This window comes from Mirounga angustirostris, unplaced genomic scaffold, assembly GCF_029215605.1.
Source record: "Mirounga angustirostris isolate CCGP_5_RB_7025 unplaced genomic scaffold, mMirAng1.0.hap1 SCAF_13, whole genome shotgun sequence".
Taxonomy (NCBI): domain Eukaryota; kingdom Metazoa; phylum Chordata; class Mammalia; order Carnivora; family Phocidae; genus Mirounga; species Mirounga angustirostris.
The window spans coordinates 62,303,168-62,319,048 of NW_026991721.1; the positions used below are offsets into that span (position 1 = coordinate 62,303,168).

Consider the following 15,881-nt stretch of genomic DNA (forward strand, 5'->3'; position numbering starts at 1 on the left):
CCTGGACCTATTTCCTGCCCTATTTCTAAAGAGCAGGCAGCCAGGCTTTTAAGTATTTTCTGGGCACCAGACTGACAAATTTTTCTCTGGAGAAACTAGATAGCTGCTCTTTTCTTTTTCTGGAACTCCAGTTAACTGAGCTGTTCGACTTACTAATTAAAATTCTGTTTTTCCAGTCATTGATATATAATTTACATATAATAAAATTTCTCTATTTACAGCATACAGGCTGACTGATTAGCTTTGGTCATTTGTGTAATCACCACCACAATTATGACAGAAAGTTCCCTCATCCTAAAAAGTTTGGTCATGCCCCTTCAGTGTCCCTGACCACTGGTACCAAGCAACCGCTGATCTGTTTTCTGTCACTACAGTTTTGCCTTTTGTAGAATTTTCTATAAATGAAATCATATAGTTTGTAGTTGCTTTTACCTGCCTCCCCAGATCTCTGCCAGTTATACTGAGAAATAATTGACATACATCACTGTGTAAGTTTAAGGTAGACAGCCTAGTGCATTTGGTAAGCAATCTAAGGTAATGAGCAAGGTAATAAGAAGTGCTTTCATGAAGAACTCATATGCTTTCACCTATCTAGATGTGAGAAAAAGATGCTTGCTCCTCTCCCTGGTCCCAGCTAAGCTTTCTGTTTCAGAGACAATGGGCTCCAAATGGCTCTCTCATCTATCTGCCAAAAGGAGTATGAAATGAAAAGGCTCATATTCAAATAGTAAACAAATACACCATTTGCTGCAAAGATTTAAAATGTAAGCTCAACCTTGTAACCATCTTCTCCAGATGCTGCTCGGACAGAATTCATTGAAATTATTCAATAGATCTTTTCTTTAAGAAGCTCATTAGAGCAATCAAAAATAACCACCAGAGTGTGTGTATGTGGGGAATGGGGTAGGGGTGGGGGGATGAAAAGTCACTGCTAATGGGTATAGAGTTTCCTTTAGGAGTGGAACATGTTCTAAAATTGATTGTGGCAATTACACAACTGTGAATATACTAACAACTATTGAAATGTATAAATTTTAAATAAATGAAAAATTATGTAGTGAATTAATAAAGCTGATCAAATGATTAACAGGATAAAAAACCAAACCAAAACAAAACCCATACACCAACTAGGCCTCTTTAGAAGACCTAGTTTCAGTTCTGGTTCCTGAAAACATTTCCACCTCTCCTTCCAATAGATACCTGAGGCCAATCTATTTCAAAGAGGCTCACTGTTCTGACAAATACGTTTGACATGCCAGAACCCATTCACCGTTGTGGTGCAGATGAAACAAAGCTGGAAATGTCAACCTTGCTTTTCTTAGGCCAATTTAGCAAACCCAGTGCCCTGCAATTCTGAAGCCCAATTCTGATTCAGACCCCATTAGGAAGTTTATATCTGATGTGCCTGAGATGAGGGTAGGAGGGAGCCTAGAGCATTCAAATCTCCCTATCCCCCTGCTCCCCCTGGGTTTGACTGGATTATATACCTGGGTTTCTGTCTGGTCTCTTGATTAGCCCTGATTAGGTCACTAAGTAGAACCAAGCCAGTGTTCTCAATCTCCAGGCTTGCTTGATTGGACCCCGATTCTTTCTCAGGGGTTAGGCTCTACCTTTTATAGTCCTAGGCACAAGCTAAGATCCTTCCAAATTGGGAAGACCACCTGCTGGATTTCAGGCCCTGCCATCATCTAGAGATTTTTGCTGTTCTACCATAGACCAAACCTTCCTGGACAACAAACCCAAGTGTGCCCCTCTTCTTGGGAGATGACAATTTAGAATGCTGGCCACTTCACACGGGGGCCAGCCCAATTGCCAACTCAGCTCTCCTAGTTTTAGAAACCAACTAGTTCTTTTTCTTCTCTATTCCCAGGAATCCACTGCTAAGATTTCAGCAAGTCTTATGGCTGAGTCCATCAGAGTCATGACATGAAGATACCAGGCACAGAACTGCAATGCGCGATAAATGCTAGTTCTTTTCTTTCCTTCATATCAAGTCAATTTAAGTTTGCTCTACTTACCTGGTGTACACAGTCTAAGAACTGCAGGAAGACTGGAGTAAAACCACTACCCTGACAGTTGAGGGTCAAGCTGCTCCGCTGACTGAATTTATGACCAAAAGAGAGCCATTCTTTTTCGACCAACATCCGGAAGCCTTCAAGTGTCCTATAAAAGGGATCACTGAGTAACTGAACCAGGGATGTCACCTAGGGCACAAGCAGGATGGATACTTCATTACTTTCAGTCCTGAAAAAATTTTGTTACTAAGGCAGGCAAAGTCACCTGAAGAGCAAATTTGTTCACTAACTGCCCCAGGACAGCCAATCAGATTAATTCTGCAAACTTTCCACAGTAAAAACAAAACCTCAAATTCATTTTGGCTACATATTTTCTTTCAGGGACTTATGATTTTAATCTTTATCTGAACAGTGTGCTGTCTGCAGCCCTCTCCTACAAGTTAATTAATACGGCTAGCGGGTCAGTTCAAACCTATTATCTACTTTTTGGCAGGTATAGATTAACATCTTACCTACTTTATATTTACACTTTCCTTTTTTCACTCTGGAGTTGGTAAAGGAGGGGCTTATTGAAAGCCAAGGAAAAGACTGACAAAACCCAAGAAGGATGGTCCATGTCCTACCCTCTGATCAAGGGCTCCATTTGGATGCTTGCATGGTGTATCTGTCATGTGGGAGCCTGATGCCCTGGGCCAGAGCTCCAGCTTATGTAGTGCCTGGAAGCTCAGGGCACAGAGCTCTCTGATGGATACTAAGTGGTTTTTAACATAGGACTTTCTCTATCTATAAACACATTAGTCATTATACAAAAGATTCATCTGCAGAGTTTAAAAACAACGGGATTTAAATACAAATCTAAAACTAAGTATATAAAACTATGTTTTAATAGTTTACTTGTGCAGTGATGTCCCAGCCTTCCTCCAAACAGACCAAAGCTGAGGAACCATTCTCAAGTACTTCTGATACGACCACAGCCAGCTGCATTATCCTGTGAAGCTAAGAGACAGGAAAGCAGGCCACAATTAGACCAGGCACTTCCTGAGCATCACGAACAGACAGACTCATTATCAACCTTAGATAATGAAACAAGTTAGGGATAAAGTATTTGGACAAAAGAACATAAGTTTTAAATGCTTAAAGTTCTTTGTCAAAATCAAGATGAAATAATGACATGATTTAAAAGTAGACATATTTTATTTTATTCTATTTTATTTTTTTTAAAGATTTTATTTATTCACTTGACAGAGAGAGAGACAGAGAGAGAGAGGGAACACAAGCAGGGGGAGTGGGAGAGGGAGAAGTAGGCCTCCCGTGGAGCAGGGAGCCCGATGCGGGGCTCGATCCCAGGACCCTGGGATCATGACCTGAGCCGAAGGCAGACGCTTAATGACTGAGCCGCCCAGGCACCCCAAAAGTAGACATAGTTTAAAACAATGTGTTTGAATAATGGACAATGAAATAAACTGGCCGTACATGATCCCCCCCAAGTAGAAGAGCTATGGAATTCCATAGAGTGGAAGAGACAGAGGGTCTAAGTGGCCCTACGAACACAGTTACCGGACTTAAAATGTGTTTTTCTATGATGTAGTCAATTCTGCTTCAGATACTCTTAATTTTTCTGTAATTAGATAGGAGGATGGTTACACAACTCTGTAAATATACTAAAAAGCACTGAATTGTACACTTTAAAGGGATGAATTTTATGACAAATGAATTTTATCTTTTAAAAGACACTCTTACTTGTCTGCACTGTGTATTCAATGGGAAGAAAACTCATATTTGTGCTCAGCCTTTTAAGCCAAATTAGCAGACTCAAGTCCCTAATGAACAACTAGGTTGTGAGCAGAGCATACAGATTCAAAACCAATTGTGTATTATAGATTAAAACTATATTTTAAGCATCACTTGATATAATTTGTAGAATGAATCCAACTGTCAACTAACATAAAACAAAATAACACCCGCCCCCATATTTTAAACAGAGCTGGGCTATTTTAAACCCAGGAACAAGGCACATATCCTCTCCAGCAATGGGAAGCTTCTCACTCACTGTTCTATAACACAGCCATTACCAGGCTTGAATTCTCTTGGGCTTAGCATTTACTCTGAGTTAACTTTGAAAATGCCAATATCCCAAGTGGGACAATATTTTCCACTGTTTTTAGTCACCAACTTCTGGTACAGACCCACTTTGGAGTAAGAAGCAGAACACACAATGTACAGAAACAGACAGATATGTTGGGTGGTGGGAACAGTTTGGGGCTGAGGCTCATAGCTTAGGGACAGAATGGAGTTTTGATCAGCTCCTTCCACAGGTATTCAAAAGTATCCTGAACTGCCATAATAGGCATTAACATATCCTGATCTAGATTTATAGCTAATTGTATATGTGGCTGGGTTTTTTTTTTTTTTTTTTAATAGTTTAAGTATCTTGAGAATAGTCACTGCCCTGGGCACTCCCATTATTTCCTGGCTTAGAGAAAACAAGAGAGAGGCAGGAAGCTTGGAGGCAGATAGGAACAGGGGATGAGAGGGGCTGGGAACTCCTACAGGGGGCAAAGGAATAATGGGCATAGCATCAGTGGCCTAAAGACAAGGCTGAAGGGTATACTGCAGAGATGCTCTTGGCCAAATGTCTGCATCAGTGTCTAAAACATGCATGTCATAAATACCTTTCTTCTGTGGTTTGGAAGAAATGAGGGTTTATGTGTGCTGGCGTATCTATTTCTCCTTAATTTCTCAATAAGAGTTTAATTAAAAACAGCCCAAGCTTGACTGAGCTGAAGAAAGGATATGCAGTTTTTCCTAAACCTTAGGTAGGCTTAGGGCATCCAATGACCTTGGTGGCTAGTCTGAGGGTGAATCTAAAATCTAGACACACATAAAAGGCAGAGACACATGGGAGGTGAGAAAATAAGAGGGAAAGGCTCTTGGAGTGATCTAGAAATCACGTTCTGTCCTGGATCCTCACTCTGCTGACAACAGAGCAGCAGTCCTATAAATATTTCTTGATTAAATTTATTGCATGTCAAAAAGTTCCCATCTAGGGGCGCCTGGGTGGCTCAGTTGGTTAAGCGACTGCCTTCGGCTCAGGTCATGATCCTGGAGTCCCTGGATTGAGTCCCGCATCGGGCTCCCTGCTCGGCGGGGAGCCTGCTTCTCCCTCTGGCCCTCCCCCCTCTCATGTGCTCTCTGTCTCTCTCATTCTCTCTGTCTCAGATAAATAAATAAAATCTTTAAAAAAAAAAAAGTTCCCATCTAACAATAAAGACCTCCTCTTTAGCATCCTATGAAGACCAAGTTTCAATGATAGAGAGATGAAAGCCCAGGGATGAAGAATTCTAGACCCATCATCTAGATCACATGGTTTCCTGGAACTGGAAAGCCTTTATGGAGGGCATACAAGAAGGGGAGAGGGTCAGGTAGTGGGGGAACACAATATTTTTCCCCTCAAATATCAATTCTGTATATCCAATTGGACTTCTCTTTCCTTGAGTTATAAGATGAGCTGCTCCAGACATTACCTGTGGGAACCACTCAGAGTCTCCCAGGGCTTTCAGGAAGGTCACGTCTGAGTCAGTAGGGATGGTGCTTGGGACACAAGCCCTCATCAGTTTTTTAAAACTGGCTTTAACTTGTCGGATGTCATGAAATTCAACAGGAACAAACTCACAATTTAAAGCAAATTCTAGCTTGAAGTTCTGTGGGTGAAGATGAAGAGAATTAGGCAGATGAAGTGCTATAGGTAAAAGAGCACTGTTTTTAACAGGGCAATACTTAATGATGTACAGTTAGTTGAGGCCAAGTAGCTACAGAGGTTGCAGAGGTCAAGAAAGTCAAGAAAGTCAATCTTATGTGGCTAATTTGTCAGTATTACTGGAAAGAGCCATTTGTAAGGTCTTGTGGTTTGACTTGGCTTGCTGTCATTCTGAGAATCTGGAGAGACTACTGGTAGGCTGGAACCTGATGGAATTTATAACACCATATATAAGCCAATTGTAAGGCCATGAGCCTGGAAGTCTAAAGAGGAACCCGTGACATGTGGACAGCATGATTAATCCAAAACTGTAAACTAAGTCTCCCCAAGATATACACTGTAATGAAAAGGTAATATACTGTTGAGGTTCCAGAACTCTACAAATTAAAGTTTGTAGACATACACATATTTGTTTCTTATTATGCAAATAAAAATTAGTCATTGAAAAAAAAAAGTAGAGATAAACATTGAGAAGGAAATAAAAATCACTACCTCACTACCCTAAGACTGCCCTAACATTGTAGTTACTCTTTTAAAGGTAATAATACAAAATTTTATATATAGTAAAATCTGAAAGGTTTTGTGATTTCTAGCTTTGGGACAGTATTTTTTCCACTCAATATGACACATGTATCAATCTCTATTTATTTGAATACTTTTATCATTTACATCTTTAATCCATATGAAATTTATTCCACACGAGGTTGTATTTGTAATTTAAAAATGCTAAACTGATGGTCCTTTGGTCTATTTTGTTTTGATAATCTAGTTGCCTAGTTCTGAAGATTTAAAAGTTCTCAACCTTTTCGTATCAAAGAATGAATTAGTTTTCTCACATTTCTCTGTGCTTTCTTCACATTCTGCCAAAATTACTCTATTGGATTATTTGCTTTTCTGAGAGTAAAACTGCTTCCTGGAGATTGGGCGTATAACAATGTGAATGTTAACACTACTGAACTGTACACATTAATATGGTAAATTTATGTTATTTGTATTTTATCACAATTAAAAAAAAACTGTTGCCAAGACTTATGCATAGGGTCTGTTTAATGTTTTATATTGGTTATTTTAGAGTATTTTTTAAAAGATATATTAAAGTTTTAAACTAAAAAGCAAAAACTCCTAATTCTTTTTTTAAAATAACATTTCTAATATGTATTAAGGAAAAAAAAGTTTCAAAAAAAAAGAAGAAAAGCTTCTTTGTCTTAATAATTCCTCTTTTAAAAAGGAAGCTACCCTAAAGAAATAATCTAAAATGTAGAAACAAAACGCCACTGAATTGTATCTCAATAAAAAAATAAAAAACTATATGCTTGTAAATGTGACTGCAATTTTACATATAGAAGATAGATGTAAAAATCCAACAATATGGGATGCCATGTAGTGATTAAAGTAATTATGAAGACTATTATACAACATGGAAACATGTTCTTGAGATAAGTTCTTATCTGTTAGTTTTTTTTTAAAACTTGTAACAGATAAAAGATAGTTTGCTTTCCAGGAAAACCAGGTTCCTTTCCACTTCTCAACTGTACATGAGCTAGGTATGCTTATCTTATGAACCAGGAACTATCAACCACAGTGTTGACACACCCTAGGTCATAAGGAATTTGTTTCTAAGTATAAGGTATTAAAGTATGTAAATTGAAAAAGGCAAATAAGGGCAATTCAAGATTATTTAGAATAGGTCATTCTCTACGTACTTACTTTCCTCTATGTCTCCTTTGTGGGGAGAAGAAAGTGTTGGGCTGCAGCTAGACAGCACTGTGCTGGCCAGAATGTGGCGCACATCAGACAGATAAGGACCTACACTCTGCAGATACAATTGAATAAATAAAAAGGAAAGCTTGAATGGAATATACAGAAATCCTAATAATTACTGTGCCGGGATGGTAGAATTATGTTTTTAAAATATAATACCTTATGGATAAAAGAAAGAAAAAGAAAGAAGGAAGGAGAGAGATGGGGGAAAGGGAGGGAGGGAAGGAGAAAAAGGAAGAGGAGTCGCAAGAAGTCAGTTCTTACTCATATATGCATGATCACACAGCTCATCTGAGGACTGACGTGCAAAGGCAATGGTAGAGGTGAGAATTTAGGAGACAAATCTTGGAGAGTGATTCAGGTCATGAATAAGTGGTGTGCTGAAGTGTGGAAAGTCTGTGCTCTGGGAAAGATACTGGTGCCAAAGAGGCTGGACAGGCAGCCCTGGGTTACTGCTGAATATTTTCTGGATATAAAGTTTTCTGCTGTATCAGAAGACACATGTGCATACTTAAAAACTGAGCATTACCCAGCAGTTTCATGCCCTCTACCCTAAAGGTTGTGACTAAGTGATTGCAGCAGGCCTGGCAGTGGGAGAAGAGCGAGCAAAGCCAGCTTGCCAGAGAAGAGATGACTCAGTCACTGGCATCTTGAGAAGCAAGCGTGTGGGATCCTGCTCACAGCCCCAGCTCCACAGTTCAACTGAAGGTCTGTCTAGATTGCCCAGTGCTGACTGGAGCACTGGGCTAAACTTTAAGGGGATTTCTGAATTAACAAATACTTTTATTTCCCACAAACCTATCAGTGGTAATGAATTTATTTTGTAATGTACGAATTGCTAAAAGAAACCCGAGGAATAGTTGCTTTTGGAGGTAGAGACTATCTTTACAATTTATAGGACCTGAGCATAGTCTTTAGCTCTTCAGATAATCATTTAAAAGTAAGAATAAAGTTGATTAGCATCTAATAGTTTGAAATTTCTGACTTGCCTTAGGACATGTGTCTCTGTATACACAGCCCTGCAAAGTTTTTAAAAAGTTAAGCTTAGAAAACAGTCTTGGCCTTCCCTTGTCTCCATATGCAGTGCCATAGTCTTCTTCTCACTCTCCTACCTTCCTGTAGCTTTCTTTATCAATAGGGATCTATTTTGCCAAGGGCACAGATTCCTATGGAAGCTGAACTAAGACAATGGAAAAACACAGCCTGAATGAGCCTTATTTCTTTTTTGTAGGTACAGTTCCTAATATTCCTGATGTTTGATTTTTTTAAGTATATTTAGAAATACATACATACATATCTATGAGCTAAAAAAAATTTTGAGATTATTAACTCCAGGTTAAGAATCTATGCTGTAAAACGACATTTCTAGAAAAGCTGGTTTGAGATAAGTTTTATAAACTGCCTTCATCTATCCATAAAGCTTCCAAGTGAGAAAAAGAAATCTTACCCTTAGTTGCGACTTTTCACCAAATATATAAAGGGCCGCTTGGCGTTTCGAGAGCTGGTTTTGCAGGTAGGTGCTGTTACTAAAGGAGGTCGAGTGGTCCCTGCCTGCCAGCCGGGCACCAACATCAATGAAAGATGTTGGAGAGCTGATCAGGCGAGTGCTAGAGCGAAGACTTGCCCATACACCTTCACAAAAGCCAAAATAATTGAGTGAGATAATCTGATGTGGGAATGCCACAGAATAGGGAAAAAGATGCATGCTCTGTAGGTACAGTTTTAGAGGTAATAGCAAATTAATTCATCTAAGTAATCATGGATCATATTGGTCATTTGTAGTTTACTTTTGCAACATATAAGCATTATTCAATACAGCATTTCCATATCACACAATCTTAGGGTTGGAGGGATCTAAGAAGTCACCCAAGTCAATCATATTTTTGCATTTTGATGTAAAGTCAGTACTTATAAATGAATGCTGAGATCATAAATAGAAAGAGTGCATGACACAGGGAAACAAAAAAATGTGGGCAGAAGGCAACAATGAGATAACACGGAGTGACTCAGTTTCTCAGGGTTTCATGAAAGAAGTAAGGAACACTTCCCTGCTTTAGCCTGTCAACACAACAATAAATGTACATTAAGTAATAAATTAGAACTTTACTATACCTACTAAAATCGGAGGCTGGATTTAGAATTAATATTTGTGTGTCATGCCAAAATGACATAATTTTAAACCAGCAAACATTATATTCTCATCTTTTTGTCCCAGTATCCATGAAAAATAGTAAGAAGTTATAAATTTAGTAATGTGCATTTCACTGATACTTAGGAGGTTTTATTTAAAATTTCAGTCAAAAGCAGATGTCTTCTAAGGGAAAGGCCAAAGCTAAGCTGCTAGAAGAATCTCATGTTATAAACTGACCTTACTTATATTAGAGAAATCAAGAATTTCCACATGCAAGTGAAAGTAAATATTCAATATCTAAACACAAAGGCAAATATTAAGCCTCAAACTTTGACTAACACTGTAGTAACTTCAAAACAACAGAGCCCCTTAGAAAGGTCCATATGGTGTTCATGCTGGTGATGGGGTCATTGGGGTATAGGACACTGCCACTGCTTCCCTAAAGTGAGGTTTCTTCTCTAGATTTAGAAAGGCTCTTTGAGAAGCTTCATTTAATATTTGCCAAATGTTAAATTAATCCATGTTTCTAGGTGACCGGGAGTCACCATAATGTTTGTCTCATCTGCTTTGCTCTTTATAAGCATTTATAGGGTTAGGAGACTGGTTCCCAAGAAACTTTTGTAGGTGATTTCTGCTTAACATGGATGAATCTTTCTACGTAACCTATGAGTTCATCTTAGATATTATGGGAAGTGTTTATAAATGGAATCAGAGCAAATTCAGAATGTGGATGAAAATAAAGGACATAATTTGACAAACAAATGTGAAAAAAGTCACTTGTAACAAATATGCTTTCATATGAAGATGGTTAAAAAGAGTGACACATCAGGACAGATAATACAGTACCTTGATTATGGACTCTTCCCTTAGTTGAAGATTTGGGATTTGACTGAGTAAAACATTTATCTCTGTACCCAAGCACTGGTAAGTGAGATTAAAGACAGAAGGAGGAATGAAATGTAGATAGCAGCAAACATCAGAGCAAATTGAGTAAGAGAAGAATAGGTTATTTAATTTTTGAAATTAAGTTAACATAGGGGGAAAATGTAAATATAATAAAAGTAGAAAATATGATTAACAAAAAGCTGCACAGTCACACAAAAAAGATGAACTGAGCGCCTGTTAAATGAAATGTCAGCACCTGATTATAAATATTATAAGCACAATGAAATGGACAGCACAGCAGAGTGCCACGAACAAATTATACCAAATGGAATAAGCTTTTGAAGATTGTCATTTGGTGAGAAACAAATTTATATAATAAAATTAAGGAATTGGGGGTGGGGTGTAAACGTTAGGAATGCATTGGCCCTAGTATTTAAGGAGGTTGATGGATTGGCAAATGCTACGTGTTGTACAACACGTTTGTTCTTTGAGCAAGGTCATCACATCAGGAATGAAGCTCTCGTAACCATTTGGAATAACTAAGGGCATGTTTTTGCAGTACAGCATCAAGCATTGCCACACTATCTTTTTTTCCTTTTCATTTTGAAATTATGTTTATTTTTAATAGATGGTATGAGCAGCAAAAATTCATGATCCTGTGACAATCCCCAATGCCACTAAAAAATACAGCTTGTGATGACTGAAGTAATGACTTCTCCTAAAATCCCTACTTGCACCAAAACGATAGGCAGTATTAGAGATAATACTTTTGTAATTTGAGTAATACTGTTTTTTCCCCCGACAGAAAAACAGTGCTCCGTGACTGTGGCAAACTTCAGCTGGGAGTGACAACAGCAGTGAGCGGTAGGTCACAGTTCTATTATTGCCTGAGCAAAGGAACTGCTCAAGTCAATTAGGGAAAATGATTTTGCATTTATTCAGGATTGAAAATGTTAACAGCAGTATTATTAAGCTATATATTGCAAAACTGTATAGGACATAGTTTGATAAAAGAAAAATCATTAGCGGTGTTTTTTCATTTCTGCCTCACTCTTTTAGAAAAAATGAAGGGCATTAATGGCTTTAGTGGCCAAAGGAATTCAGAAAGCTAAGGGTTGTGGAGGCACTGGCTGATTGCACACAAGGAATTCTACTGCAAGACAGAACAAAGACCATGGGACAACATGGTAAAGGCACAAGGCCTCCTGTGTGCTGGCCAGCTCCTCTCCTTTCTGCTAAGGTTTTGAGATTTCCTAAAGGAATATGGGCCCCTAAATGCTTATAGTGAAGTTTGACTGTTGGTTCCTGATTCTGAGATGCTATTCCCTGAACATCTACCACTTTTGTATGTTAGTCTCTTTGCCCGGAACTAATTCTCACATTTCTTTACCTGACAAACTCCTTATCCCTCAAGATCCAGGAACAATGTGAACTCCTCTGAAAAGCATTTCACTGTCCCCAGGGTTGTAGACAGCTCTATTTGAACTGTGATCACATTGCACTGTGATTATTTTGCACATTTTATTCTACTAGATTTTGTGCTCCAAAGGGTAAGAACCTTAATATTTATTGTTGTATTCATGCTTTAGCCTAACATGTAGGTACTAAAAACAGTTGTTGATTATTTTTTGAAAATTGATACATTTGGAGTTGTCATGGTCCTTCTACTGTATCTTCAACTCTGATTATTTGCCCCGAGAGAATGAAAAGAGGGGTATTAACTAATAAAAAAATTAAGCACTTCCCCAAATAGAGGCTCATTAATGAAAAACTGCCAAGTGTTCATCACATAGCTGAAAGTCAACAATGAGCACATGGCCTGTACTGATATGGGGCCAGCAGAGGGCTTTGAGGACTGTAATACCATCTGGCAGTCATGTTAACCAAAGGCATTACACCCCCCTTAGTGGTTTCTGTAATCACTTTAGTAGGTCAAGCTGGTATTTTTAAAAAAGTGAAATAGATTAGAATTTGAAAATACTATGTACACTGCATGTGGTACAGATAAATATTATTTCATGAAACTTCTGTTTTAGTATATATACATTTTGCATTGTGACTTAGTGTTACCTGATATAATACTTCTATAATGTAATATAATATAAAAATATATATTTTTTTCTTGTTTTTTTTTAATTCTTATGTTAATCCCCATACATTACATCATTAGTTTTAGTAAAATATATTTTTAACTATGAATCACGATAAAAAAAGTTTGTAAGTTGTTGGCCTAGACCTAGAGCAGATGTCTTCTATCTTCTTGCCTTAGGCCTGTGAGAAGCAACCTGGTTTAAGGTAATTTAAATGCAAATGTAGACTTTTCTCCTAGTTCAGTGGAGTATTAGGCAACTATAACTAATAACCACCACAACAATCATGGAACTAACATTGACTGAGTTCCTGTTATGAACCAGTTAATAAGTTAAGTGCTTTACATTTATTATTTCATTTATTCCTCATAACTACTTTAAAGTTAGATACTATTTATTATCTGTGCTTTATAGATGAGGACACCGAGCATTAAGAGGTTTCCTAAATTGCTTAATGATCACACATTAAGTGGTAGCACTGTGGTCTGAATCAAACTCTTAGTGTCTTGTCATGTAAGCAACCATGTGGCCCTGGAACCGTCCAGCAGGGTTTGGCTAAGCGGATTGCTTCAGGGAAGAAGTGGTGCAGCCCATCCCACCAATGGGGATGCACTGCTGTTTAAAACATGAGTGTTTCCTAAGTACGGGTATTGTTCCCTCCATTCTGTTCAGGCCAAAGGAGAAGAGGAAAGAGACGCTTGGGTTGGATGTGGGGATGGGACTGAATTTATCAAGGTGGCCTTATGCTTAGCACAGTGCATGAGGTACACGCTATATTCAGTTACTGCCGCACTAAAATGGACTGAACCAATCCCACTACCAGTTATCCTAGTTGCTAAGTGATCTTGGCCAAGTCACTTCATTTCTCAGAGCCTCTTAAAATATGTATCCTAGAGAGATTATTATAAGGATAAACTATCACATGTAGAGAAACTTAAAGGGCCATGGAAATATAAAGGATGAAAAATTAAAAGGCTGCCTCCATGTGGCTAATTCTCAAATACACTGAACTATTATATTTTTGTATTTAAGAGGCAGAATCGATTTTCTTTTTTAAAATTAATTAATCAATTTAAAGTGGGCTCCACACCAGGCAGGGCTTGAACTGACAACCCTGAGACCGAGACCTGAGCTGAAATCAAGAGTTGGACACTTAACTGACTGAGCCACCCAGATGTCCCTTTCATGACATTTTTCTAGTCAACAAAATAATTTATCCAACTTATAAAGTATATGTGCTTTCTGTATAGGGCTCAAAAGTGATTTTAATTTTAAATGAAAAGCAATGTGCTTTATTCACATCTTCACTTTTTCTTAACTAGTTCTTGTGTAAAAGAGGTTGCTTCCCCTGCCTTAGGAACTCATCAACAGGCACACAGAATGCAAAGTGATTGCTCTGACTGAAAAAAGGGTGATGGAGAAGGTGGGGGTTAATCTAAACTCTGGCTCATCGTGAGTGAGAAAGGCACATAGTGAAAATAACCTAAGAAGAAAACCAGGACCCAAGATTATGACAATGAAAGGAATGAAAAGACCGCAAAAATACAGAGAAGAGGAAAAAAGGAGAAGGTTAAGAGGAAGATTTAGAGATAGGAGGCTCTTCCCACACAGGATAGATGAGGAACTTCTGGAGAAGTGTGCCTAGCTATCTGGAAAAATGAAGAGACTCTCATTGAGGGGAGGTACAAGGAAATGAACTATTTACAGGGTGTGCACGTGTCTATACCTCGTCTTGCCCTGGCCCGTCTGAGTGTGTGTCTGCCTGTCATGGTCATGTTAATAAGGAATCTTCTAAGACTTCCCAAACTTGCTTGCCCCAGTCCATTCTTGCTACTCTATGTGAAGAGGAATGATACTGTTGGAAGAGACAAAGGAAGCAGCTCTAGGGATCAGAGAAGAAGTTGAAGGAGCCAGGAAACAGCAGTATCTCATCTTCCAGTTAACCACTGGGACGCTGGAAGATTTGGGAGGCTTTGGGAGAAAAGAATTAAGAGATGGAATAAAAAGATAAGATTTATGTTTCTGGATCCTAGTTTAAGATACCAGGATGATGGGCAAAAAACTGTCATAAGGAAACACACCAAGTTCACAGTAATTTTCAGAAGAAAATATTTGGGAAGGGTGTAGGAAATAATAATTATGGCCTCATTATGCATAGAATGGGTCAGAAACAAATTAAATAGGAGATTTTGACCCTAAGAGGTAAACATAGCCTTTTAGATACCTTTGAGAATAGCAAAGAATGAAGTCATGACTAGAATGTAACCACAAATGGGGATCCCTTTGCATAAAAAAGGCTGAGTCTGAGGCCAATATTAAAAAAGAGAAGAAAATGTAGGTGAAACATTTTGGTGAATATCCATGAGCCTTAGGTACTAAGATAGAAGAGATAATTTTGTACCTGAAATTTATCTTACAAGTCATCTGGCCAAATGGAGGAATAAATAATGTGTTCTTGATGAAGTTTACAAAGGCAAAACTCAAGAGCAGAGCGTGGAAAAACTGTTGACATGCCTTGCTGACAATATAAACTTTCAGGTGGTAAACAAAACAATAAGGGGAACTGCAACTTTGAGCCAAATTCTGATCGGAGCTCTTGACAACGGGAATAGTGGGCAGGAAACTTAGGAGACAGTCACTGCAGTATTTTTTTGGTTCAAATTCACCAAGAAATGATAAGAATGAGGTATGTATCTTAAACTTTAAAACAATGGTATTTTAAAAATTCAGAGGAAAGCTTTTTATGACTGTTATGGGTTAAACTATATGCCTCTGCTCCAACTCATATGTTGAAGTCCTAACCCCCAGTACCTCAGAATGTTATCTTATTTGGAAATAGGGTTATTGCAGATGTAATTAGTTAAGATGAGGTCATACTGGAGGGGGATGGACCCCTAATTTTATATGACTGGTGTCCTTATAAAAAGGGAAAATTTGGAGACGGACACCTAGGGAGAACATCATATAATGATGAAGGCAGGTATCTGGGTGATACTTCTACAAGCTGAAGGAATGCCAAAGATGGCTAGCAAGCCACCAGAAGCTAGGGGAGAGGCATGAAACAGATTCTGCCTCATGGCCCTCAGAAGGAACCAATCCTGATAACATCTTGATTTTGAACTTCTAGTCTCCAGAGAATTATGAGACAATCATTGTTTAAGACAACCAGTTTGTGGCACTTTGTTATAGTAGCCCTAGCAAACTAAGACAATGACCTTCAGGCCTGAAATCTTAATTCAGAA

The 15,881-nt window shown here is 38.3% G+C and overlaps 1 protein-coding gene across 3 annotated transcripts in view; it reads right to left on the reverse strand.

The window, feature by feature from the left end:
- Nucleotides 1–15,881, reverse strand: part of SBF2 (SET binding factor 2) — a 472,728-nt gene that overhangs the window by 24,721 nt on the left and 432,126 nt on the right. For all 3 annotated transcript variants that reach the window (XM_045894160.3, XM_045894159.3, XM_045894158.3), the window contains 4 exons: nucleotides 8,981–9,165; nucleotides 5,540–5,716; nucleotides 2,910–3,011; nucleotides 2,019–2,204 (listed from right to left, as the gene is read on the reverse strand). In XM_045894160.3, coding sequence (XP_045750116.1) covers nucleotides 2,019–2,204; nucleotides 2,910–3,011; nucleotides 5,540–5,716; nucleotides 8,981–9,165 — 650 coding nt within the window. The remainder of the gene's footprint in view (nucleotides 1–2,018; nucleotides 2,205–2,909; nucleotides 3,012–5,539; nucleotides 5,717–8,980; nucleotides 9,166–15,881) is intronic.